The 26,845-nt window shown below is 42.7% G+C and overlaps 2 protein-coding genes across 2 annotated transcripts in view; one reads left to right on the forward strand and one right to left on the reverse strand.

Annotated features, from left to right (window-relative positions):
• The window catches only part of LOC135547524 (leucine-rich repeat and calponin homology domain-containing protein 1-like), a 98,714-nt gene extending 81,939 nt beyond the window's left edge, over positions 1-16,775 (forward strand). The window contains exons 17-20 of the mRNA XM_064976601.1: positions 11,953-12,062; positions 12,204-12,341; positions 12,457-12,534; positions 14,919-16,775. Coding sequence (XP_064832673.1) covers positions 11,953-12,062; positions 12,204-12,341; positions 12,457-12,534; positions 14,919-15,203 — 611 coding nt within the window. The 3' untranslated portion in view covers positions 15,204-16,775. The remainder of the gene's footprint in view (positions 1-11,952; positions 12,063-12,203; positions 12,342-12,456; positions 12,535-14,918) is intronic.
• Positions 16,776-20,067: 3,292 nt separating this feature from the next.
• Positions 20,068-26,499, reverse strand: LOC135547525 (S-formylglutathione hydrolase-like). Its single transcript, XM_064976602.1, has 9 exons — positions 26,399-26,499; positions 25,175-25,253; positions 24,351-24,439; positions 24,017-24,115; positions 23,770-23,894; positions 23,526-23,645; positions 23,343-23,441; positions 23,055-23,222; positions 20,068-20,407 (listed from the first exon to the last, which is right to left on the reverse strand). Exons 2-9 carry the CDS (start codon positions 25,240-25,242, stop codon positions 20,327-20,329), a joined length of 849 nt encoding a protein of 282 aa, XP_064832674.1. The 5' UTR covers positions 25,243-25,253; positions 26,399-26,499; the 3' UTR covers positions 20,068-20,326.
• Positions 26,500-26,845: the final 346 nt, after the last annotated feature.

Raw genomic sequence — 26,845 nt, forward strand, 5'->3', positions numbered from 1 at the left:
TTCAATCCCCTCCTGGATCAACATCCCTGTTGCCTACATTGTTTTGTGCATCCTCATTTTTAAAATTTATTGCGCCCCTTGTGTGCACTTCCGGCAATACGTATACCCCGGTATGATACAGAAACGGTATGACAGTATGAAAATCTAAATACCACCCAACCTTAGTATGAGGGGAGGGGGGGGACTCTGCCACCTATGTGGAGTGTGAGGGCACACTTGTAAAATTTTGGGCCGATTTTCTTAATTTTAGGCTCAAAAGAAGAGCATCGTCCTCTTATATCTGGTAGACTAGCTGCAGAGAAGGGGAAGAAGAGACAAAATAGAATTTTGAAATTAAGTAGAGTTTCCCCTTCTCAGTGATTAGCCTATTTGTAAGCAAAATTTGTATGCAAATCTACAATTCTGGAGCCCTATTTTACCTGTAAAATCCATGCAACAAATTCATGCCAATCATAGGTTTAGGTATTACACAACAAAATACCTTTATGATGCATTCCTACTTGGATATGTTAGATGAAACAACGTATTTCTTGAATAGGTATAAGTCTGGAGCCCTCCTGTACCCAACAACACTAACACACACATCCACATACTCTAAACACACACATCCACATACTCTAAACACACATACTCTCTGACACACATGCACATTTATACACACAGATTTGTGTGTTTCTGTGTCTGGGTACAGTAAGTTGTTTTACCACATTGTGTCTGACACAGAACGTGTTCATTCCCCCTGCAGTTATTAGAACAGCATGTGTCTCAGTATGTTCACTCCCAGTACAACCACAGTCCAGATCTAGCAACACACATAGACATCCTCCGTTAAGTCTACTCTGATACAGGCTCTGCATGAAAACCTATTAAACACAGACACCGGATCTTTCATGCCAGGGCTGATATGGGTGGGAAAGCAGACTGGGTTCATACTCACTCACTCACTCACTCACTCACTCACTCACTCACTCACTCAGTCACTCACTCACACAGAGAGAGAGAGCTTCTACCACTAAGCCATAAGACTACTAAATAGTTAACCAATAGCTACCCGGACTATCTGCATTGACCATGTTTGCACTCTTGAGTCATCACATACACTGCTGCTACTGTTTATTATGTATCCTGTTGCCTAGTCACTTTACCCCTAACGATATGTACATACGGTGGGGCAAAAAAGTATTTAGTCAGCCACCAATTGTGCAAGTTCTCCCACTTAAAAAGATGAGAGAGGCCTGTAATTTTCAACATAGGTACACTTCAACTATGACAGACAAAATGAGAAGAAAAAAATCCAGAAAATCACATTGTAGGATTTTTAATGAATTTATTTGCAAATTATGGTGGAAAATAAGTATTTGGTCAATAACAAAAGTTTATCTCAATACTTTGTTATATACCCTTTGTTGGCAATGACAGAGGTCAAACGTTTTCTGTAAGTCTTCACAAGGTTTTCACACACTGTTGCTGGTATTTTGGCCCATTCCTCCATGCAGATCTACACTAAAGTAGTGATGTTTTGGGGCTGTTGCTGGGCAACACGGACTTTCAACTCCCTCAAAAGATTTTCTATGGGGTTGAAATCTGGAGACTGGCTAGGCCACTCCAGGACCTTGAAATGCTTCTTACAAAGCCACTGCTTCGTTGCCCGGGCGGTGTGTTTGGGATCATTGTCATGCTGAAAGAACCAGCCATGTTTCATCTTCAATGCCCTTGCTGATGGAAGGAGGTTTTCACTCAAAATCTCACGATACATGGCCCCATTCATTTTTCCTTTACACAGATCAGTCGTCCTGGTCCCTTTGCAGAAAAACAGCCCCAAAGCATGATGTTTCCACCCCCATGCTTCACAGTAGGTATGGTGTTCTTTGGATGCAACTCAGCCTTCTTTGTCCTCCAAACCCGACGAGTTGAGTTTTTACCAAAAAGTTATATTTTGGTTTCATCTGACCATATGACATTCTCCCAATCTTCTTCTGGATCATCCAAATGCTCTCTAGCAAACTCCAGACGGGCCTGGACATGGCAGGGGGACACGTCTGGCACTGCAGGATTTGAGTCCCTGGTGGCGTAGTGTGTTACTGATGGTAGGTTTTGTTACTTTGGTCCCAGCTCTCTGCAGGTCATTCACTAGGTCCCCCCGTGTGGTTCTGGGAATTTTTGCTCACCGTTCTTGTGATCATTTTGACCCCACGGGGAGAGATCTTGCATGGAGCCCCAGATCGAGGGAGATTATCAGTGGTCTTGTATGTCTTCCATTTCCTAATAATTGCTCCCACAGTTGATTTCTTCAAACCAAGTTGCTTACCTATTGCAGATTCAGTCTTCCCAGCCTGGTGCAGGTCTACAATTTTGTTTCTGGTGTCCTTTGACAGCTCTTTGGTCTTGGCCATAGTGGAGTTTGGAGTGTGACTGTTTGATGTTGTGGACAGGTGTCTTTTATACTGACAACAAGTTCAAACAGGTGCCATTATTACAGGTAACGAGTGGCGGACAGAGGAGCCTCATAAAGAAGAAGTTACAGGTCTGTGAGAGCCAGAAATCTTGCTTGTTTGTAGGTGACCAAATACTTATTTTCCACCATAATTTGCAAATAAATTCATAAAAAATACAACGTGATTTTCTGGATTTTTTTTCTCATTTTATCTGTCATAGATGAAGTGTACCTATGATGAAAATTACAGGCCTCTCTCATCTTTTTAAGTGGGAGAACATGCACAATTGGTGGCTGACTAAATACTTTTTGGGCCCACTGTATCTACCTCAATTCCCTCGTACCCCTGCACATCGACTCGGTACTGGTACCCCAAGTACAGTATATAGCCAAGTTATCATTACTCATTGTGTAGTTATTCCTCGTGTATTTATATTTTTTTTCTCTCTGGATTGTTGGGAAGGGCCCGTAAGTAAGCATTTCACTGTTAGTCTACACCTGTTGTTTACGAAGCATGTGACAAATACGATTTGATTTGACATACAGCTTCATACTGGTCTATCATCTGTTGCTCTACTCCGGCTTCCCTTCTATAGCTCAGGGTACTTATGTATTTATATTTGAACTGTTAGATAATGGTCTCACTGGGGATATCCCTCTTCCATCAGGAGGAAAACGGAAGCTGCCAGCAGCCATTTTCCCCCCAGGGCGACTCATGTTACAGGATTGTTTAACATGTTCGAAGGGCGCGTTTTATGACATCATCATGGAGTCAAAGTCAACATGAGCATTTTATTACTCTCCCGTTGCTAATGATAACAATTTTATTTGTATATCACTTTTCATTTACTACCATTTTCAAAGGGTTTTACAATGTATGTGTAAGAGTAAACTGCCAATGGCAGGGTAAAAGACCAATAGGTATTATAATAACATAGACATGAAGAAAGAATGAAAGAAAATAAAAATGTTCAAAGGAGCAGTAATGTTGAAAAGGAATGTTGGACAATCTATCATATGGATAATCCTAGTAGTGAGAACAGTGTTGATAGCTGCATATTTGTTTTCAATAAAGAGCCAATCATAGCCACGCACCAATAAACAGGTCAGGCCTCAGGGAGGTGACATCACCAGTAACCAATAGGAGTTTAGATCAGGAGTGTCTGACCTCATTAACAGCCAATCAGGTCCCAGAACCCGAGCTACGGGCACCATTCCAAATCAGTGTGTCTAGGGTCACACCACCAACAGTAGTTGTTGGTAACACGGTTAGCCTGTTTGTGTGTGGATGTCTGAGGGCAGAACTACGACGCAGAATGACTGTACTGATACTGATGACCGTGTGCTGTAGTAGCTGTTATTGACCTTTGACTTCGTAAACAACACCAGCTGCCAAGAGATTTTACTATCCTCTGAGTGGGTGATGTCACACAGTAGCAGCATTGACTGACTAGAAAGGAACCAGGATTGGAAACTTCCTCTGTGATACAGGATTTCCTTTTGGGGTAGAACACCACTGGGTGGCCATTAGACAGTATTAAACTGGGTTTGTTGTTGAAAGCAAGACACACATAGAGATGTAATCCTCTATCTTTCTTTCTCTTGTCTCTCGCTCTTTCTCTGACCCCATCACCAATCAGTGTGAGGCTCTATCAATGTGTATAACACAGGAACAAATAAACGCCCTGCCATTACATACACAGTAGTCTATTTTAGAGGAGATGCTATCTATTCCTCTGGAAGGCTGGGAGGGAGAATAGTTTCAAAGGAGAGAGGGGGATGTAGAGAAAGCATCTCTACTCCACTGAAACTAAATGGACCTTGGGAGAGTTGGCTTTGCCCCTGAGAGCTTGGTGGAGGAATGCTACCCTGCACTCAACCCTCCACCTGACCCCTTTTACCCTCTCTTTTACCCTCACCCCTTTACCCTCTCCCCTGACCCTCGCCCCCTCCTTCTCCAGCTGGGCTTTGTGGCCAGGGGTCTTCCTTGGCAGTACCCAGCCTGGCTTGGTACAGGGCAGGCCAGTGTCCAACATGCCAGTGTAGCCTTCTGGAAGAGAAGACAGGGGAAATGCCAACAAGCATGCCCCAGAGCTTTGTTGCACTGCCAAGACACAGTCAAAACCTGACAGGACATATCTCACACAAATCTCTCTCTTTCCTATTATTTTCTCCTGCTCTCTCTCTAACAGTAATGGAGTGAGTTGTTTTTATACTGGAGCCAGAGAGGGGTAGTACCAATATTCTAACTTCCTGTTTTCTGACTATCGCCTTTGTTTACAGAAACACAGTTGTTTACACAAGGAAGTTCACCTTGGATTACATTTTCCTCTCTATTCTCTCTCGCTCTCTCTCTCTCTCTCTCTCTCGCTCTGAGCCAATGCAGTCCTGTCAACAGGATGAGGAATGTTCTCAGTCTCCATAATGTATTTCATTTGTCAGAACACTTTATGGCTGAATGTTGACCCTGTCTAACTGAAAGGCTACATCCTAAATCTCCTAGAGAGAGTGAAATAAATAAAAGAGGAGGGACATAGAGAGAAATGTAGACACAGAGGGAGAGAAACAGAGAGGATGAAAACAAAATGTAGACAGAGCAGACAGCAGACGCAGGGAAAGGAGAGCGAACTGGAATGTGATAACAATAGAGGTGTGAGGTGAATTCAGACTCCTAGACTGCCTGGGTATGAATAGTGTATGCAGTAAATTCTGACCGGGTCACAGTTTCTGCCTGTTTTGATTTAGTATCCATCCACCATCCATGGCACCACAAGTTATTTAGACTGGACTGAGCAGGGCTGAACTGTGCCAGTTTACTGAGAGAAATACATGCTGAGGCTGGCTGGCTCACTGACATTAACTTCTTTGAGACGATGTGAAAAAGCGCTTTTTAACTGCAGTCCATTATCATTATTTTTTATGAAGGACCAGCTACAGAGAGTGTATACGTTTTTAACTTTATAACTGTCATCTCCATGACTACACTGTCTGGACCAATGACAGGATCTTGCTGTGTCATCGCTTTGGGACCAATTTGTTTGGTGAAGAAATATTCGGAAGCGTTGTTTGGTGCTAAAACTGTCCAGATGGTCTGCTTGCCTGAGCATGAGAGAGAGAAAGAGAGAGATGTTGCTCTGTAGGATACATTCATACTGTGCCCTTCCAGAATGTTCTGAATGTCTGTGCTGTGTCCTTCTGTAATGTTCTGAGAGTCTGTGCTTTGTCCTTCTGTAATGTTCTGAGAGTCTGTGCTTTGTCCTTCTGTAATGTTCTGAGAGTCTGTGCTTTGTCCTTCTGTAATGTTCTGAGAGTCTGTGCTGTGCCCTTCCAGAATGTTCTGAGAGTCTGTGCTTTGTCCTTCTGTAATGTTCTGAGAGTCTGTGCTTTGTCCTTCTGTAATGTTCTGAGAGTCTGTGCTTTGTCCTTCTGTAATGTTCTGAGAGTCTGTGCTGTGCCCTTCCAGAATGTTCTGAGAGTCTGTGCTTTGTCCTTCTGTAATGTTCTGAGAGTCTGTGCTTTGTCCTTCTGTAATGTTCTGAGAGTCTGTGCTGTGTCCTTCCTGAATGTTCTGAATGTCTGTGCTTTGTCCTTCTGTAATGTTCTGAGAGTCTGTGCTGTGTCCTTCCTGAATGTTCTGAATGTCTGTGCTTTGTCCTTCTGTAATGTTCTGAGAGTCTGTGCTGTGTCCTTCCAGATTGTTCTGAGAGTTTGTGCTGTGCCTGTGTGTGAGCCCAGAGTGTTAAGTTCCGAAATGTGCTAAGAGGAGGCAGTGGCTCCTTTTCTACGCTTTCCCAATCTCTCCCTCTTTCTCTCTCTGCTGTTCATTCACTCCCTTTAGGATGCCCAGGAGAACCCACACCACTCAGGATTAGCCTCCGATTACAACAAAATGCACAACTATCAAATCAAACTATTTGTCACATGCGCCCGAATACAACAGGTGAAGTAGACCTTACCGTGAAATGCTTACTTACGAGCCCTTAACCAACAATGCAGTTCAAGAAATAGAGTTAAGAAAATATCTTCAAAATAACATTACAAAATAAATAAAAGTAACACAATAAAATAACAATAACAAGCCTATATAGAGGGGGTACTGAGTCATTGTGCGGGGGTACAGGTTAGTCGAGGTCATTTGTACATGTAGGTAGGGGTAAAGTGACTATGCATAGATAATAAACAGCGAGTAGCAGCGGTGTAAACACAAAGGGGATCAATGTAAATAGTCCGGGTGGCCATTTGATTAATTGTTCAGCAGAGTCTTATGACTTGAGGGTAGAAGCTGTTAAGGAGCCTTTAGGACCTAGACTTGGCGCTCCGATACCGCTTGCCGCGCGGTAGCAGAGAGAACAGTCTATGACCTGGGTGACTGGAATCTTTGACCATTTTTTGGGCTTTCCTCTGACACCGCCTGGTATAGATGTCCTGGATGGCTGGAAGCTTGGCCCCAGTGATGTACTGGGCCGTTCGCACAACCCTCTGCCTTGCAGTCGGAGGCTGAGCAGTTGCCATACCAGGCAGTGATGCAACCAGTCAGGATGCTCTCGATGGTGCAGCTGTAGAACCTTTTGAGGATCTGAGGATCCATGCCAAATCTTTTCAGTCTCCCGAGGGGGAATAGGTTTTGTCATGCCCTCTTCCCGACTGTTTTGGTGTGCTTGGACCATGTTAGTTTGTTGGTGATGTGGACACCAAGGAACTTGAAGCTCTCAACCTGCTCCACTGCAGCCCTGTTGATGAGAATGGAGGCGTGCTTGGTCCTCTTTTTCCTGTAGTCCAAGATCAGCTCCTTTTGTCTTGCTCACGTTGAGGGAGAGCTTATTGTCTTGGCACCACACTGTCAGGTCTCTGACCTCCTCCCTATAGGCTGTCTCATCATTGATGGTGATCAGGCCTACCACTGTTATGCTGTCAGCAAACTTAATGATGGTGTTGGAGTCGTGGGTGAACAGGGAGTACAGAGGGGGACTGAGCATGCACCACTGAGGGGTCCACATCATGGGCGCTCTCATGTGTGTCAGGGTTGTTCTCAATTCAGAATTGAATTGAGAATGCCTCATAAATATTTTTATTTTTTTACTTCACCTTTATTTAACCAGGTAAGCTTGTTGAGAACAAGTTCTCATTTACAACTGTGACCTGGCCAAGATAAAGCAAAGCGGTGCGACACAAACAACAACACAGAGTTACACATGGAATAAACAAGCGTACAGTCAGTAACACAATAGGGGGAAAAAGTCTATATACAGTGTGTGCAAATGGCATGTGGAGGTAAGGCAATAAATAGGCCATAGTAGCGAAGTAATTACAATTTAGCAAATTAAACCTGGAGTGATAGATGAGCAGATGGCGATGTGCAAGTAGAAATACTGGTCTGCAAAAGAGCAGAAAAGTAAATAAAGACAATATGGGCATGAGGTAGGTAGATTGGGTGGGCTATTTACAGGTGGGCTATGTACAGCTGCAGCGATCGGTTAGCTGCTCAGATAGCTGATGTTTAAAGTTAGTGAGGGAAATATAAGTCTTCAGCTTCAACGATTTTTGCCATTTTTTCTAGTCATTGGTATCAGAGAACTGGAAGGAAAGGCAGCCAAAGGAGGTGTTGGCTTTGGGGATGACCAGTGAGATGTACCTGCTGGAGCGCATGCTATGGGTGGGTGTTGTTATCGTGACTAGTGAGCTGAGATAATGCGGCGCTTTACCTAGCATAGACTTATAGATGACCTGGAGCCAGTGGGTCTGGCCACGAATATGTAGCAAGGGCCGGCTGACCAGAGCATACAGGTTGCTGGGGAGGTTGGTATAAGGGGCTTTGGTGACAAAACGGGTGGCACTGTGATAGACTGCATCCAGTTTTCTGAGTAGAGTATTGGAAGCTATTTTGTAAATGACATCGCCAAAGTCGAGGATCGGTAGGATAGTCAGTTTTACGAGGGTATGTTTAGAGGCATGAGTGAAGGAGGCTTTGTTTGCGAAATAGGATTTAAATAGATTTAATTTTGGATTGGAGATGTTTAATATGAGTTTGGAAGGAGAGTTTGCAGTCTAGCCAGACACCTAGGTAAATTCAATTCTTGAATTTGAACTGAGGTAGTAAACAAGATACAGTCAAATTTGAATTAAAGGAAATGTTATTGTATTCAGTGAAATTCTACTACCTCTTCTATTCTATATTAGGTGAAGTCTATGTACACCTGAGTGGCACAGCTGTCTAAGGAACTGCATCTCAGTGCTAGATGCGTCACTACAGACCCTGATTCGATTCCAGGCTGTATCACAGCCGGCCGTGATTGGGAGTACCATAGACACTGCACAATTGGCTCAGCATCGTTAGGGTTTGGCCGGGGTAGGCCGTCATTGTAAATATCAATAGGTTCTTAAATGACTTGCCTAGTTGAAAAAAATATACACTGAACACACCCCCTTTTGCCCTCAGAACAGCCTCAATTTGTCGGGGCATGGACTGTACAAGGTGTCAAAACCATTCCTCAGGGATTCTGGCCCATATTGACTTCAATGCTCCCAACAGTTATGTCAAGTTGGCTGGATGTCCTTTAGGTTGTGGACCATTCTTCATACACATGGGAAACTGTTGAGCGTGAAAAACGCAGCAGTGTTTTGGTTCTTGAAACAAACCAGTGCGCCTAGCACCTACTACCATACTCCGCTCAAAGGCACTTTGGCACACACACAATCCATGTCTCAGTTGTCTGAAGGCTTAAAAATTCTTCTTTAACCTGTCTCATCCCCTTCATCTAGAATGATTGAAGTGGATTTAACAAGTGACATCAATAATGTGTCATAGCTTTCACCTGGATTCACCTGGTCAGTCTGTCATGGACAGAGCAGGTGTTCTTAATGTTTTGTACATTACTTTTACATAAAACATCAAACATGTCATTATATTGTTACTCAAATTCACATTGATTCAATTCAATTTTCAACTCATCAGTTGAATGTGAGTTAATTCCCAGATTCAGAATTGAGCACAATCCTGGTGTGTGTGGTGCGTGAGTTGTTGATGGGGTAGTCAGTGAATGCCAGGCAGTCTCTGTTTCTCCATCTGTGTAAAAGTGACTGACAGCCTGTCAGTATGGACCTCTAAGGACCAAACATTATCAGAGAGAGGAGGGAAGGAAAGAAGGGGAGAAAGGGGGAGGAGCTCATCATCATGTCCTAATTAATTAACTCCTGTGTTTTATCACTGCGTGACCAGCTTTAAGATGAGTGACCAGCTTTAAGATGAGTCCCTGGTGTCATAAACCGTTATTGTTATTGTCAGGGCCAGGATCAGCTGAAGGAGGGTTGAGTTAAATCATTCCCCCATGCTATATTGTGACTGGCTGTATCTACGAACCCCCTCGTCTGGCCAATGTTCTGCTGCCCTAGTATGAGATCTCTGTGTGTTTACAATAATTGACATATCTGTGCTTCCTCTCTACATGGTCACATCTTATTCTGTTATTGAATGTTCCCCTCCCCAGTCACATTCACACCCTCTATAATAGTCAACATCCTGTTCTGTCTGGCGATGGAGGAGTGATCGTCCCTCTCTACTCTATATCAGCCTTTCATGCTTCTGGATGAGGCCTGTGTGTGTGTGTTTATCTCTAACTTCCTACTGGGATAGCCCCTCAAGGAGCCATTACCCCTGTAAGAGATGGTCAGATAGGGCCAACGTTATTAAAGTCTAGTGTGAATACTTAAAAAATGCATTCTCCTTTCCTTTTCCCCAAGCGTGGGTTGAAATGGCCAGTGACTCTTGGGCTCCCCCATGTGGTGTGACTTTGTACCACAAGGCAGAGCTACAGAATGTGTTCCATGTAGTGGTGTGTCACTGAGCTGTATATGGAGGCTGTTGCAAGGGAGATTTATGACTAGAATATAGGCCACAGACTTAGCAAATTATTCACTTCTATGTTGTAGAACGATGGCTGTAACATGGGATCAGAGGCCAAGGCTGTTTCTCTTTTACACACACACACACACACACACACACACACACACACACACACACACACACACACACACACACACACACACACACACACTCCTCTGAATACATTTCCTCCTCCCACACTTTAAAACAAATGCTTCATTTCCTCTAATGCGTTTTCTTTGTTATATTTATGCTTACCAGTTAAAAAAGTGGTTTTATGAATATATTACAAACAGAGAAGACTTCTGTTTTTATGAGTACAATGACACAAAACAAATAAATATGCTCCATTGTCAAGCCTCTTCAAATCTCCTGTCAGTTGCTGTGGTTCCTGGAGGGGTCATGCTATCTGTTGGTATGCAGGATTGACTAAGTGGGACGTCTGAGGGGAAACCAATTTTCCACATTCAATCTTCCTGCAGATGTCTGCTTTCATGACAATGAAGGCAGCCCAGAGCCCAGCACTGTAGAGTGCATCTGGATATGAATAAGGGGTTATACAAGCATGCAGTAACAGTAGCTACATATCTATTTGTAAGAGAAAGTGTGATTTCAGTGTCAGTGAAATATTGCAGTATGCATTTACACTACATGACCAAAAGTGTGTGGACACCTGCTCATCTCATTCCAAAATCATGGTCATTAATGTGGAGTTGGTCCCCTTATTGCTGCTACAACAGCCTCTACTCTTCTGGGAAGGCTTTTCACTAGATGTTGGAACATTGCTGCGGGGACTTGCTTCCATTAAGGCCCCAAGAGCATTAGTGAGGTCAGGCACTGATGTTGGGTGATTAAGCATGGCTCGCAGTCGGCGTTCCAATTCATCCCAAACGTGTTCAATGGGGTTGAGGTCAGGCCAGCCAAGTTCTTCCACACCGATCTCAGCAAACCATTTCTTTATGGACCTCGCTTTGTGCACAGGAGCATTGTCCTGCTGAAACAGGAAAGGGCCTTCCCCAAACTGTTGCCACAAAGTTGGAAGCGCAAAATCGTCTAGGATGTAATTTTATGCTGTGGCTTTAAGATTTCCCTTCACTAGAACTAAGGGACCTAGCCTGAACCATGAAAAACAGCGCTAGACCATTATTCTTCATATCCAAACTTTACAGTTGGCACTATGTATTCTGGCAGGTAGTGTTCTCCTTGCATCCGCCAAACCGAGATTCATCCGTCGGACTGCCAGATGGTGAAGAGTAAGTCATCACCCCAAAAAACGTGCTTCCACTGCTCCAGAGTCCAACGGCGGCAAGCTTTACACCACTCAAGCTGAAGCTTGGCATTGCGCATGGTGATCTTAGGCTTGTGTGCTGCTGCTCGCCATGGTACACCTGTCAACAACGGGTTTGGCTGAAATAGCCGAATCCACTCATTTGAAGGGGTGTCCACATACTTTTGTAGATACGGTATAGTGTATTTAGGCTACAGTGTGTGCTTTTATGGGTGTGAAATGCATACTAGCATGTGTGTGTGTGCGTGGGTCTGAATGTAAGTGTACTGTACAGTATGTGTAAGTGTTAGTTGCTGAACTCCCTGTCTAACGGCTGACCTGTTGTTCTCTCCTCCGGCCTGTTGGGGGTAGTGTTCCTGAGGACCCATAAGAGTCTGGAGTCTGTGGATCCTCAGTTCACCATGAGGAGGAAGATGGAACAGCTGAGAGAAGAGCTGGAGCTGATGGAACAACTCAGAGAGGTGAGAGCTTCTCTGTCAATTTCTTTCTCTCCCTCACTTTCGTCTGGAAGTCAACTCCCCATCCAGGTGCATTATGTCCTCGGTTTGTGCATGTGTTAAGGTGTATGTTTGATCCCTCTTACCCCTCCTGTCTTCCCTCAGAGTATAGAGAGCAGACTGAAGGTGGCTCTTCCTGAAGACCTGGGCTCCTCCCTCATGGACGGGGTGGTGCTCTGCCATCTGGCTAATCACATTCGCCCACGCTCCGTGGCCAGCATCCATGTGCCCTCGTCCGCTGTGGTACGTCTGGGGGTCAATGAGGGGTTGAAGGGGGATAAGTAGGAATGGGTGATTCTTTGTGTTATAGACAGTTATAGTCTGTGTTGAGCTATGTGTTCTATGTGTGACCCCATAGCCCAAACTCAGCATGGCCAAGTGTCGGAGGAACGTGGAGAACTTCCTGGATGCCTGTAGGAAGATGGGTGTTCCCGAGGTGAGACACTCCTGTCTGTTAGATAGTGGCACCTTGACCCTGAATCAGCCACTCTATTTCAGATTCACCTGTTAGAGTTGGGATTTGACTGAAGGAAACTGATCCTTGATCTGTTAAGTTTCAATAAATGCTACAGTGCATCATTGGGGTTGGAATCTAGTTGTGGGTGGGCTGATTAGGGATCAGTGAAGCAAACAGCCTGTAGAGGACACAGATACTAAACACACTAGAATGGAGCATCAGAAAGGGCTAGATGCTAGTGCTGGGATGAAACTGGACCATTTGACAAGTCTACAACTTCTTTAGGTTATACAGTAATAGTTAGTTATCGGATATGTATTTGACATTGGGACCAAACCCCTTTTATAGTCATCACCTTTAAACAATCTTCCCAGTCAGAGCACAGAGTTTGATCCCAGAACTGGCACCTCCCACTACCTCCTCTGAAAGAGAGCGAGAAAGTTATGACACAAACATTAGAGCTGCATCATCATCATTATCATCATCATCATTACACTGGACTGTACAGGCTTTGGGCTTCCTCTATGGTGTACCAAATGACCAGTGGTACACTTTTAAACTTTGACCCGGCTCTTGCCTGTTTCTGATCCCAGCGTGTGCCAAAGACAAAAAATAGTTTAGCAGGAGCTGGTGTGCTCATGTCATTTACTTGACTAAAACATTTTGTGTGTGTATGGGTTGGTAACATAGGACTTGACGACTACACTTCCTGAGTTGGATCATTACAAAATGCTGATGACAGCAAGTCAAACCAACTTTGCCACGGTAATTACACAATGTAAATGGGGCAATATTTTCATGTTGTACATCTTTTAGTTGTCTCATCGAATGCTTTCAATATTTGTATACCACTTTTTACAATTTATAGTTGGTTTGAGGTTTAAGTCATTGAAATTTGGAGCTATTAACCTTTTAAAATATTATCTCAAGTACATTGTGTAATTTACTGATGGTCCCGAACTAGCCCCAAAGGGATATTGAATTTCAAACCAAATTGATCATCAGGGCAGTAAGATCGGTCTTGTGCAGCTGCGCTCCGAATTGATGGTTACTTGGGTGCTGTGGGAATGTGGGTAGGATTAAAATAAACCCAACCCACAGACAACTGTTACAGTACCCTTCATTCCGTGACATACGATTATTTCCTATCATCTTTATGACCAACATTATCCTGTTTACACTTTGTAGTCAATTTTGACACTAGAATAGATAATTTAGATAAGTTTCTTTTTAGGGACAATCGCTCTTTAAGTGTGCTTGTGTGTGAGTATCAAATTGGCCCAGTGACCCTGGCTCCTCGTTGCTATGTGATTGCTCCTTTTAGTAAATATATTCAATAATTATGACCATTATTTCTGTCGCCCAGTGATTACACATACAGTAGCAGTGGGACTCATTCTTTGGTCATACCCTAGTATAGTAAGCACAGCTGTGATTGTGTTTAAAGGATTCTCTCTTCACTTAATGAGCCTGGTCGAAACCTCACACTACAAAAGTTGCCTTTCAGTCACTGTGTTTGAGTAGCCTGATGGGACTGTACATTAGAATACAAAGTATCACCATTACCAACAGTGAGACCGTCTGAGACCTCTTGGCTGCTTCCTTAGACCTCCTGCTTGCTTGCTGTTGCTAGTCTGGTTTTGCTTGTTTAACCTGGCCCTAGCCAACTTGTAATCCTACTGCTTGCTGGCTGAAATGTCGCTGCCTCACTGAAACAGGTGCTTTATGCTGGATTGAAAGCTAATGCTAGCAAATGCAAGTGAAGGTGTAGCTGGCAGACACCGACCGCACCCTCATTGCTCCTAACGCTCCACACCACAGCATGGCCTGCTTTCTGAAAGAGAGATAGAGTTTAGTCTCAGTTTGATAAAATGAGTAAGTCACATACTCTCTCTCAAAAAGCAGCCCTGCACATTGCCCTGGTAACCCACGCCTGCGCAGCCCTGCACAAAAAACACACACCTTGAACCCTGACCTCTGTTCCCACTGGTTAACATCCTGCTTTGTTTCTCTCTGTTCTGTTTTCCTGCCGGACCACCCTCTATCTTCCTTCTCTTCTTCTCCCCTGAATCCCCTCCCCTTATTTCTCTTTTCTTGGCACTCCCTTCCCATTTTCTTCCTCTTCTTTGTTCTGGTATTTTTTCTCCTATGTGTTGTTCTTCCCCCTCATTATTCTCCTCCACTTCTATCTGGCTGTATTTCTCTTCTTCATCCACAAAATTCTTTGATGTTCCTATGTGAGCCCCTTTCTATCTGTATCATTCTCTATTCATCCCTCCACTTCTTTTCCTTTTTCCAATCCATCTCCCTTCACCTTCATTTACATTGTATGTTACCTCCTCTGCTCCTCTTTGGGGCCTCAGTCGTCCCTCTGCTCAGCATATGACATCATCCAGTGTCACCTGCGGCCGATCCGTGTCACCGTGTGCGCCCTGGTCGCCATGGAGACCCCCACAGAGGGGAGGAACTCAGACAGACAGGGGGAGGACCCGAGTCCAAACCCAAGCCCTGCCCCAGAGGTGTCTACACAGGTCGCATTGGTTCCGTCTCCCGCCTGGCAGCCCTGGGACCTGATTGGCTCGAGCCTAGTACATGTGTTCTGTCTCCTCCTGCTGTTTGTGGCCTATAGCTGGAGCGAGCTGACGTAATGCCACCTGTCAATCTCCTGTCAAAGCCCCCCCTCCCGCATGTGCCAACACATCTCCGTCCGCAATCCTCCTCCTCTTTCTTCAACCTCGTTTCTGCGCTCTTCTCCTCTGCCCAGAAAAAGCTGCTGACTCACTCACCTAGTGTGTCTCTCACACACACTTTTATTCATGCACACATTACAGATGCACACCAATAAACTCCAATAAATACCAACTCACAACCTCGCACACATGCATTCATATACTGTCCCCATCAATACTGCACATTCCAACTGTTGAAAGAATCCTGGAGCTTGTACACAAGGGGTTTACCGGAAGACTCTTTACAACTCTTTGGCCAATGTGTCAAATCAAGCCTATCATGTTGGACTCTTGGCTTTCTTAATGCCCTCTGGGGTCACAGTCCGTGTTGTATGGGGTCATACACTGTCTCTTGGTTCCATACAGCCTATCTAGTTCGGGTCCAGGTAAGCACAGAGCATTAATAGGGTTCCTCTATCAAGCTGGATCTTGGCGCGTTTTTGTCGCATTGGTTTCTCTCTTCAAGACACATCAAATACAGGTACAATACTGTCTGCTCAAAGGAAATAGTAAAGCTCAATAGTGATGCCATCTATGACACAAAGACACAACAGTGTATCAGTTTGGACCTAATAAACACACCACTTATGACTAGACTGTAAAATGTCACTACAGAACACTGCCACTAAATAAGGTTCAATAATCACGTCACTACTGCACATCTTTACCACCCGACCATCTACAGGTAACTACCAAAATAATGGAAACGCTTGAGTAAATGATGGATACAAAATATATTGAAAGTAGATGCTTCCACACAGGTGTGGTTCCTGTGTTAATTAAGCAATTAACATCCCATAGGGTCATGTATAAAAAGGCTAGACAGGCCATTATTTTGGCTACTATGGCGATGTCCCCATAGGATGACAGAGCACAAGTGAGCACTGAGTGGTTGATGAGCATGAAAACGATGTAAACCATATGCCATGGCAATCTCACTCCCCAGATCTCAATCAAATGTAACACTTATGGGAGATTCTGGAGCGGCGCCTGAGACAGCGTTTTCCACCACCATCAACAAAACACCAACTTATGACGTTTTTTTTTGTGGAAGAATGGTGACGCATCCCTCCAATAGAGTTCCAGACAGTTGTAGAATCTATGCCAAGGTGCATTGAAGTTGTTCTGGCTCGTGATGGCCCAACACCCGATTAAGACCCTTTATGTTGGCGTTTCCTTTATTTTGGAAGTTACCTGTACGTAACTTTCATATCGCTATAGTTGATTTACCCTGGGGGAGTTACATGACTACAGTATGTAGAAGTTTTGGGCCGACTATTGTATTATTGTCGTGGTTCAGACTGTAGACTTATTTTCTTACTTTAAAACCTCATGAAGATACATTGGATGGAAGTTTATTTTACCCAGCGACTGCAATTGGTACGCCATTATACTATTAGTTTTGTGTGTTTTAACTCAGCCATTGCTGTGATAATGACTTGTATATCTGATGGTGTGAATGGAACTGGTAATAAATGTACAGTTACCACCTCTCCTATTTTGTGTTGCTGTTCTCTGAAGGATGATGCTGTTCAGATTCTTCATAATGGTTATCCAACATACTCCTACACACACCTGTACTGTCTATGTTCCCTCATCACCATCGTTGCATTGAAAGGTCTTGATTTACTTGTGTTTTGTCTGTCCCACTCATTCCCGATCTCCTCCCCCCACTCTGTTTGTCTCTTCTCTGTGGATCCTCCACAGGATAAGCTGTGTCTGCCTCATCACATACTAGAGGAGAAGGGTATGATAAAGGTGAGCATGACAGTCCAGGCGCTGGTGGATGAGACTTCAACCAAGCAGGCTCTCTTCACGTGAGAGGGAAGAAGACCAACACACCAACATAGACACACCACTTTGTCAAAGTGAACCAACACAAGTTGCCATTATGCCTTTTCCAAAGGACTGTAGCCTATATCTCAGTCTTCCTTTTGTGATTCTTACAACCAGGGTTTCAAGTTACACATTGATGCGTGGGGCACCCTGACATTCAAAGCTGACAGGGGTGTCCACATTGATGGTTTTTAATTGTTACAAGAGCATCCAGCAGCCTTGGACACTCCTGTAGCTTGAACCCTGCCTACAACAGCTTCTAGAATGCTGCACCGTGTGTGACTATGCATTTCACCCCTCTATTCCTAAGGCCAGGTATATCACCCTCAGTATTGAGAATAAACAACAGACACTCCAGCGTAGTGGTCTCTCTGCTACAGCTTCCCTATTTCAAGATATTTACAATGAACATGACTGAGAGTATACATTGAAAATAATCCCCCAAATATTTCACTAATAGGTAATATATTTTAGGTTTAGTTCTGTATATTGTATTATGTTTTACTTTTAAATGGATCTCTCACCACCTCTGTAGGGGTTGAAGTATTGTCTTAACATTATGGGAACATTGTGTTTTGGTTGTTGAATCAGGAGTGGTTGTGGGTATGTAACTCAGGGTAGGTGTGGGCTTACTACACTGTCATGCTTCATTCCGCAGCCTGCTTATCGGTCTATGGTATTACTCTAACATTGTGTGTGTGCCTGACTGCATGCGTGCGTGTCAAAGAGAGTGACAGGAGTCATAGTTAGCCAGAATGAAAAAGAAGGTTTGCATTCCCTAGTACATCGTATACTGCTAAATAACCTCGAAGCGTGGGGTGATGCTAACCATGCTAGGTGGTCATGTAGGACCTACAATGTTAGCGTTTAAAAGTAACTGATACATTCACTGATTTAGAGACTGTTAGCAGTATCTGAAGAGTTGATGCTTGAGCACCCAATATCCCACAAAACAGCAGAACACTCCAAAATAAGAATACTAAGTATGTGTGAGTGAGCAATGGTGTTGGGTTTTGTATTGTACATATATGCATTTTATACAGCTTGGTATCCAAAGCATAAGCTTTAGCAGTAAAAACAAACAATGTTTCACTGGATAGATTTGACAGTTGCCAAAACTAAACTGTTTTTTTCAGAGCACTTATGAGACAGCAATTCATTAAAGCTAGAATCCTTAATTGAAACAATGACAGAGGCCACCCCGACTTTGTTTTGGTAAAAAGCTGAGGGATGGGCCTGAATAAATGTAACCACTCTCAAATTCATAGACAGCTATGAATGCAAGGTCTGACCATCCATGATATAAAAATGAGTTTTAACCATGTTTTGAGGCTATACTGTGTTTGTTTACAAACATTGGGAGTAAAATGAGTTTTTATTCTGGGTTCCGATGGGGTAAGACAGTTTAACTAAGCTTGTGAGGCATTTATGAGTTATATTCAAGAATCAAATGGGTATATCATTAATTTATAAGTCCAAAAATGGATGTAGCAACTAATGATTCCAGCTTTAATGTTTTTGAATATGGTTTGTACTATTCCAATGATCTAAATGTCTTTAGACGTATGGTAAATGTTATGAAAAGTAGTAACGTGAAGTGTCAATGTGGTGGTTCGTGCAAGTGGGTTTTGTATTTAGAAAGTATTGTAGTAGTATATTCCTTACTTTATGGGGCGACCCGACCAAATTCACATAGAAATGAGGTATAGCTCTGTTATTCTCATTGAAAGGTAGATCTGTTCCATCTACGCTATTACTATGCATCCCGTTCTAATATCTCTAACACCAGCTTCAAACAGCTGAAAATACAATCGTTATGGAAAATATTTCACAGCGGTTTAGAAGGTACAATGATTACCCTATACTTGCTTGTTTTTTCAAAACTGAAATTTGAAACCAGGAAATGGAGGAGCAATTTCTGCAAGGTGAATATTTTAAGTCACCAACACACTCCTCAGGCAAAGTGAACATTCTCTTAGCAATGAGATCACTCCAGATCCTGATTCTAATGTAGAATTCAAAGTAACAACACTACTATTTATGTATATAATGTAGCTAATATTTATAATTTACAATTACTATATATATATATATATATATATATATATATATATATATAAATTATGCAGTAATCCCACTTTAATACTCAAAGTAATTTCCTTTCCACCAAGCTAAATAGAACTACTCAGGTGCTAACATTTGACTACCAGTATCCCTTCTCTCAGTTAACATTTCCTCCTATATTTTGATGATAGAAAATAATGTATAAACTAAAAGGGAAATATGACAAGAAATATGACTTTTCTTAGGAGAAAGTGACTGTAGCTTATCGTTTCCTTATGGAGGTTTGGGCCGTGTGCTGCAAACCTGGCAGTTTAGAAACCTAAAAATTGTCAATACTTTTAGTTCATTGATTAGTCGTCAATCCCTTGGGCCTTCAGGTGTGGCTGCCTACGGGCCTGAAATTATCTGCACTTTAAAGAGACTGTTTTGGCAACTGACAAATCTCAGAGCTCCATTTGAATTGTGTGTGACATTTTTCAACTACACAAATGTGCTAAATGTTTTTACCAGTGTAACTATTAACTGCTGAGTTGAGCAGTTTTGCCCTTTTCTACCTTTCTGTTTATAGTCCTGAAAACTTGTACTCAGTTTTGTACTTTGATTGGGAGGAAATGTGTTTTTTATGTTTAGGTTTCTTAAAATTGACGTACCATTTTGTACCTCTTGTCATATTGGTGTACAGCAATTTGGATTTTATTGCATGAAACACCCCTTTAATGTTGCCTTAACTGCTGTGAATAATGTATATATTTCATCACTATCAGTAAAGACCTTATCTGTAAAAAGCACATCGTCTTATGTTCTATAGTCCACCTACATGTATTTTGTATTGGTCTCAGATGTCAACGTGTATAAGCCTAAGGTCATAAAATGGAATCAAAAGTAATAACTGAACCTTTATTTCAGAAATACAGTTGGAGTAACCACATGATTCGCAAGCAAGCTCCTCTTAACACCAAACATCCTGGCCCCACTATTGTCTGTTCTGAGGTTGACTCAACATAGCAAGTGTGTTCATTTCAGCTCACAAGGCGCATCAGGTTAATTTTAGCTCGGCCTCTCTGGATGGGACAGGTGGACAATACAAGGTGCACAGTTGGGGGTAGAAAGCACAGAAGAGGGTTCTGGTCCAGCAGTCAGTCTTAAGCATTGAGGAACTTGGCGTGGTGCTTGATGTGGTCGGTGATGAAGGAATAGATGAAGAAGTAGCTGTGGTCGTAGCCCTGATGGAAACAAATGGCACTGTTTGACACTGCATTTTACATCAGTAAACAAGGACATACTGTATAGAACAATTGGCAGCAGGGAAATCACACAGGAAGGTCACCAACCCTAGTCCAGTACAGTGGTTCCTCCTTTAAAATGTTGCCAGAATTATATGGCACATTATTTCATTGTCAGCCATTTTTAACAATGCTAGTTTGAGAAGCATTTGATTGACATTAGAGAATTTAAAACCTTTTTTGTAAGAACATAGTATATGTGAGTGATTATGAAATGTAGCTTCATTAATATTATGGTGTTTCTATTCCAAGAAAAACAAAACCGTCGGGGTTTCCGTTGGAACGGAAAATATGGTGCCGTACAACGTGACGGCCGGGAGTAGGCTACAGCACAAAGAGGATTATAAATTAATATCTAAGGGGCATTTTTCATTAGGGCAAAACTGATCAGTGAGAATATCTAAAGGGGCTTTTATATAATGAAATTAACAATATTTTAGATGATTTCATTTATTTAACCTAGAGTGAGCGAGAAAAAGGCCATTCATTAACATGGGGTGAGACACTCACTAATTTGAAAATGAAGCAAGTTTGTTATTTAGAGGGAGAGAATCCAAAAGCCACCTCATGGGTCTCCTGATGGCGGCCAGCACGGGTATCGAACCAGCATCTGTAGCAACGCAGATTGCACCGATAGTGTTTTAGACTGCTGCGCCACTCATGGGGGCACCAATAAAAGTTTTTAATTCTGATCAATTGCCTTTCACAAAGTATAAAAAAACAGATGTTGGTAAGCGTATATTGTCCTGCTAATAGCCCATAATGGTCTATTATAATACTGTACATGGTGTCCAGGTCAGAATAACCCACTTTGTTCAAATATTTATGTAATTCAGTGATATTTATTCCCATAGTAATTCGTTATGGATCCATAACTAAACATCTGCATTTGAAAGAGTATTTTATCATTATTTTATTAACGAAAGCATAAAGATGCTGATAAAGAAATGCAGTACAGTATATGCTTTATCCGATATTGAGGTTGCATGAGGTCTCCCACACGCACTCAAAAGCATTTGGATAACAAAGAATTTAAAAGAGAATTCAGAAGATAGAAGCCGCCTGCATTTATTTTTATTAGGCTACTGTGCAGTCTGACAAGTAAACAGCCTACATACTGTAGTAAACATGGTAAAGTGGCTAATTCCTTACATAAGGGAGAGCCGGCCATGTCCTGCTCTCCTGTTCTCGGTGACCTCAAGTACTCATCAACTCTGTCTAATGCTTTTTCGGATTGCATCAGTCATGGACAGTACACTTGTGAAAAACAAGTGTTTGAAAACCTGTTTTCAAAATGCCTCCAGCAGTCCATCACTACTGTAAATAAAAACACAGCATCCTGTTACATTCTTTATTGTAACCACAATGTCACAAATAATTTGTATCTACCTTATCAGAGTTTGGGATTTACAAGTGTGCACTTTTCATGTCATTTTTCGCTAAATCCCGTTCGGATTTAAGTATAACGTCTGACTGACGCCTTCAGCGAAAGGTCTAATGCTCTAATATTTAATAATTTCTGCCCTCCGAATTCATATCCAAGGGCATTTTTCGCACCTTTATTAGTTACATTCTAACTGAAACAATGTGCAGACAGGCACTAATAACAGAAGGAACGTTTCCCTAGTCAGTGCCATTATTAGTGCAATGCCTCTTAGTGTTGCTCTGTGCTACCCAGTGGGGCGTGGGTCCACCCCCCCCCCCCCCTCCCAATGGGCTAGATCCGTCTTGTGCACTGCTCTACGGCCCGTCCAGTGCCTCCTGCCTTGAACCTCGTGCACCTACCGCAATCTCAGTGCATTCAGCTGGAGAATTGCAAGGCAATACCATTGTGCGCCACTCGGGAGCCAATATATATTGTCATGCTAGAAATGTTGTTTGCAGAATTCACACAGGGTTAAAAATATATCTGTGAGAATATCTAAGGGGCTTTTATATCATTTTAATTAGCAATAATAATAGCTCTGTTTCAAAAATAATATTTTGGAGATTTTGTTTTCAAATAACGTAAAATGAGCAAGAAAAGGGCCATTCTTGAAAATGGGGTGAGACATTGTTACTAATTTGTAAATAAAGCCAGTTTGTTACTTAGAATTATTTATTTCTGTTTTTAGAGGGAGAGAACTCAAAAGCCTACCATCACCTCATGGGTCTCCCGGTTGCGGCCAGCACAGGTATTGAACCAGCATCTGTAGCAACGCAGTTTGCACTGCGATGCAGTCTTAGACCGCTGCACCACTCGGGCGTGTACAATATGACCGGTCGGGAGTAGGTAACAGTACTACAGTAAGAGCAAAATAACATTTCCACACCCTAATTATAATCTAAGTTTCTCTTAGAATAAAACCTTAGTGTAACAACAGTTTTAGTAAATAATACTGATGAGTAGTAACAAAAAAAGTGTATTTTTAGAGACACAGTAGCACCGTGGGACCCAAAAGCATAATCACTGCTCAAACTCCCCCTTGTGCTGGTCTGGAGAAATGAAGTAGTGACGCAGGGTACTGTGTACTGGCAAAACTTTTAGTTGATCAACCACTGTAGATCAAACAGTTGCTATAGTTGGTCTTTGGGGAGCAGCACTTACCGGCTGCAGCCTGAACACAACAGGAATCTTCTTTTCTGAGCAGGCGGCGATCAAGTTGTCAGGAAGCAGCTGGCTGGCCGACAGAAACTGGTCATCACGACCCTGGTCGATCAGGATGTCCAGCTGTGGGCCGGAGTATGATGCTGCCAGTACCGTGGCATCATACGCCTGGAGAGGAGGAAGAGTGATTAGAAACTCATGTTATTCTGGAATTCCACTCCTCAAGGTCAGACCTGTAGTTTGTGATCCCATTGATTTGGCCAGTCCCCCTGTAACCCCATACTGTACCTCCCAGGTCTTCTTGTCTTCTCCTAGGTACCCAGAGAAGGCCTTCTGCCCCCAGGCACACTGGATGGGGTTACAGATGGGGGCAAACGCAGAAACAGCCTGCAGAGAGAAAGGGATGAAGAGAAAGGGATTCATTCATATGTTCAAAATATGTTGAGATCATAATGAAAAGACTTGCAATGCCTTGTATTTTCCAGGGTTCTTCAGGGCACAGATGAGGGCTCCGTGTCCCCCCATGGAGTGGCCGGAGATTGACATCTTCTCTGGGTCAGCAGGGAAGTTAGTGTTGATCAAACGAGGGAGCTGAGAGAGAGGGAAAAAATAAAGAGTTGGGAGGTGGTGATTAGCAGCGCATAGCAGTATCAACGGATTCACAATAGTAATAGCAACCATCCGCAAGACTACTATTATCATGTGACTGACACACCTCCTCAGTGACATAGGTGTACATGCAGTAGTTGGTCTTCCAAGGCTCCTGGGTGGCATTAACATAGAAACCAGCCCCCGTGCCAAAGTCCCAACTCTCATCTTCACCCTCGATGTTACAACCACCTGAACATCACATAAAGAGTAGGAAGGTCAGGTGGGAGCTATAATTACTATTAAAAGGTGGGCATGAGCATTGATTTAGTAAGGGGTGACTTATGCAATCAGTAAAGCGTGTGCGTACGTACGTGGGCTGGTGTCTGGGGCGACGATGATGATTCCGTGCTCAGAAGCCGCCTGCTGACTGCCAGCCTTGGTGATGAAGTTCTGCTCTGTGCATGTCAACCCTAGAAGCACACAGTGAGACATGAAGGACAACATTTTCAACACACATAGGTAAAATCCAAGTAGTTGATCAGATTTTTATTCTAGATCAGAGCAAGTATACAGGCAAGATCTTGACGATTAGTTGAATCAGGTGCGTTGGTGTTGGGATAGAACAAAATCCTACCCATTCTGGGCAGGGATGATGACCACTGTCTTTATGTAACATATGAGAGACCATGGACTGTGAGAACTCACCAGAGAGCCAGTAGAACACGGGGCACTTCTCATTCTCAGCTTTAGGAGGCAGGTAGACAGCAACCTTCATTTTACACTTCAGCTCAGTGCTGGATAAAGAAAATGTATTACATCAAGTTTCCACCCAAGCCATATGGGCACTTGTAAAACTATTATTTGTGTATTCCAAAAGGGAAAAACAGCAGTGTGTTGCATTGATGTATAACAGCGAAACCGAAATTAGCTAACAGACTGTCTGTGACTTAGCCGTTACAGGATTAGGTACGGTTTGGGGTAGCACATATCATTTTTCAATAGCATCTTCGTTCTCGATTCGGCCAAATATATCTTTAAAAAAATGTTGAGTTGCAGGTGGTTTTTTGAATTTATAAAATGCTCTACTATTAAAATAATTGTTTTGCTCCATGAAGTAATCCAACTATGTGTACGCCAAAATCTTGTCCATTTCAAATCTTCCCTCATTGATCGAGACAGGTGTGTCATGACATGCAGCACTTTGGGGTGGACAGAGTTCTGAATCAATTAGATATTTGAAATAGACAGGATGGTGGCGTACACATTGTTGGGTTATTTCATTGAGCAAAATTTTTATATATTTAAAAATAGAATTTTCTAAATTCAAACGAACAGACGTGTGAAGATACATGTTTAGCCGAATTGAGAACGAAGATAGTATCGCAAAGTTAAGGTTGGTCGAAAATTCTCTGTGCTATGCCAAACAGTACATATACTAATGGGGCATCACATTAGCCTGTTACAATCTGCTAGCTAAAACAGAATATGAGTTCTCTGGAGATGAGTCTAGTTTGACGAGGCTAGCTCACCTGTCGTGCTCGAACACCTTCTGGTAGCCGCCACTGCATTTGTTGGATGACACTTGGACGAGGGCCATAGTTCGGTTACCTTTGGCAAGTCCACAAGGGAAAGAGTTATATTGTAAGGGACATTCTTTCATAAATGTTGCTGCTACAGTTTTGCGTAGTCCAGACAACATTGCATTTGGAAAACGATCTTTCTTAGCTAGCAACTACTAGCATGCTAAAACTGTTGCAAAGACCCTTTTCCAGTAAACGACACTGACGTAACGCACTGTTGCGCGGTAAGAAAGCCATCGCCATCTGCGCCCATTCAACATGCACCTTGCGTTATAATTTTCTAAACTAAATCAGTTTTGGGGGTTCCTATACGGTTACAATGATGTTTTAATTATTGAATGAAAAGTTATTTGGTTAGCTGTATTTTGGCTGCAGCGGTTGTTAGCTAGAACGTTAACGCTCATTGATTGGGAACCGGGGCGGCAGGGTAGCCTAGTGGTTGGACTAGTAACCGGAAGGTTGCAAGTTCAAACCCACGAGCTGACAAGGTACAAATCTGTTTGTTAAATAAAGGTAAAATAAAAATAAATTGATATAGGCTAGGCTGTAGCAAAAGCTAGCCAAAGAGCCATTTTACTGGTTGAAGTGTAAGTATAATGCAGTTGATTTGCAATGAAGACGAACACTATTTTAAACATGTAATTTCCTAATTCAATTATAACCCAAAAGTACTGAGAAATGCCCTCACAAGCAACATGTAAATGTGCTTTTTCTTTACTGGCGTTCTACAAGGACTCCCCCACCAATTTACGCGCATCGCCCTCGTGCGGCTGTTTGCAAACATGGGTTAAATCCACAGATGCATTCAAAAATAGAATGGAAAGTTGGTCAAAGTCTTTCCACAGGGCAGGATACCCGACCAAGATAGGCCCAAAACACAGCTGTGCTAGCTCCCTTATGAACAGTAACATCTTCAAAAGCAACCACTTGAAAGCATGCATGGCGCAGCCTCTGTAAATCGCTAGATGATCAATCGATGAATGGTATAAATCCTTCATAGCAAGAGAATGCAGAATTGGCACATTGTATCGGTTTCTGTGTAGCAGTCTGGCTTATTCCAGCGAACCAGAGCCACTCATACTCTGCAAGCAAGCTGCACGTAAGACGCTAAATAACTTCTACTTCATGATCATAGAAACACGGAATATAAGTGTTAATTTACACTTTACATACCTTGTTAAATCACGATTATTGAGAATAACTTCACTTTGGTTCCTATTACGTCTCCGCTGCTTGTATTTAGTAGTCCAACGTGAGGTTCGACGTGAAACGTCATGGAGATACCGCCCCTTGAATCTTCAAGCATATGTCGATATGCAACCGAAAGGTTGCGTTGTTGTCAAAGAAAAGTTAAGAGGCCCTGAAATTATTGTTTTTAAACAAAAAAAAACATAAATTTGCCTCACTGTTTAAAAAATATTCAGTATGACTATAACAGCATCGACCCCCGGTTCTGACTTTGCTGATAACTACTTTACTGAGGAAAAGTGTGTGTATGCCTGTGATGTGGTTGCCCCACCGAGCTTTCTCAAGATGAATGCAATAACTGTTAAGTTGCGTCTGCTTTTATACAGTAAAATAATGTACATTTGTTTTAAAGCCACTAAGTCCTTTCTGTAA

Source organism: Oncorhynchus masou, chromosome 10, assembly GCF_036934945.1.
Source record: "Oncorhynchus masou masou isolate Uvic2021 chromosome 10, UVic_Omas_1.1, whole genome shotgun sequence".
NCBI classification, from domain to species: Eukaryota; Metazoa; Chordata; class Actinopteri; order Salmoniformes; family Salmonidae; genus Oncorhynchus; species Oncorhynchus masou.

Coding starts and splice junctions, on each gene's coding strand:
- LOC135547525 (XM_064976602.1), bottom strand. CDS start 25,242: ATGGCCCTCGTCCAAGTGTCATCCAACAAATGCAGTGGCGGCTACCAG. Junction 24,440..25,174: donor AAGGTGTTCGAGCACGACAG/GTGAGCTAGCCT, acceptor TTCTTTATCCAG/CACTGAGCTGAAGTGTAAAA. Junction 20,408..23,054: donor TTGTGTTCAGGCTGCAGCCG/GTAAGTGCTGCT, acceptor TGTTTCCATCAG/GGCTACGACCACAGCTACTT.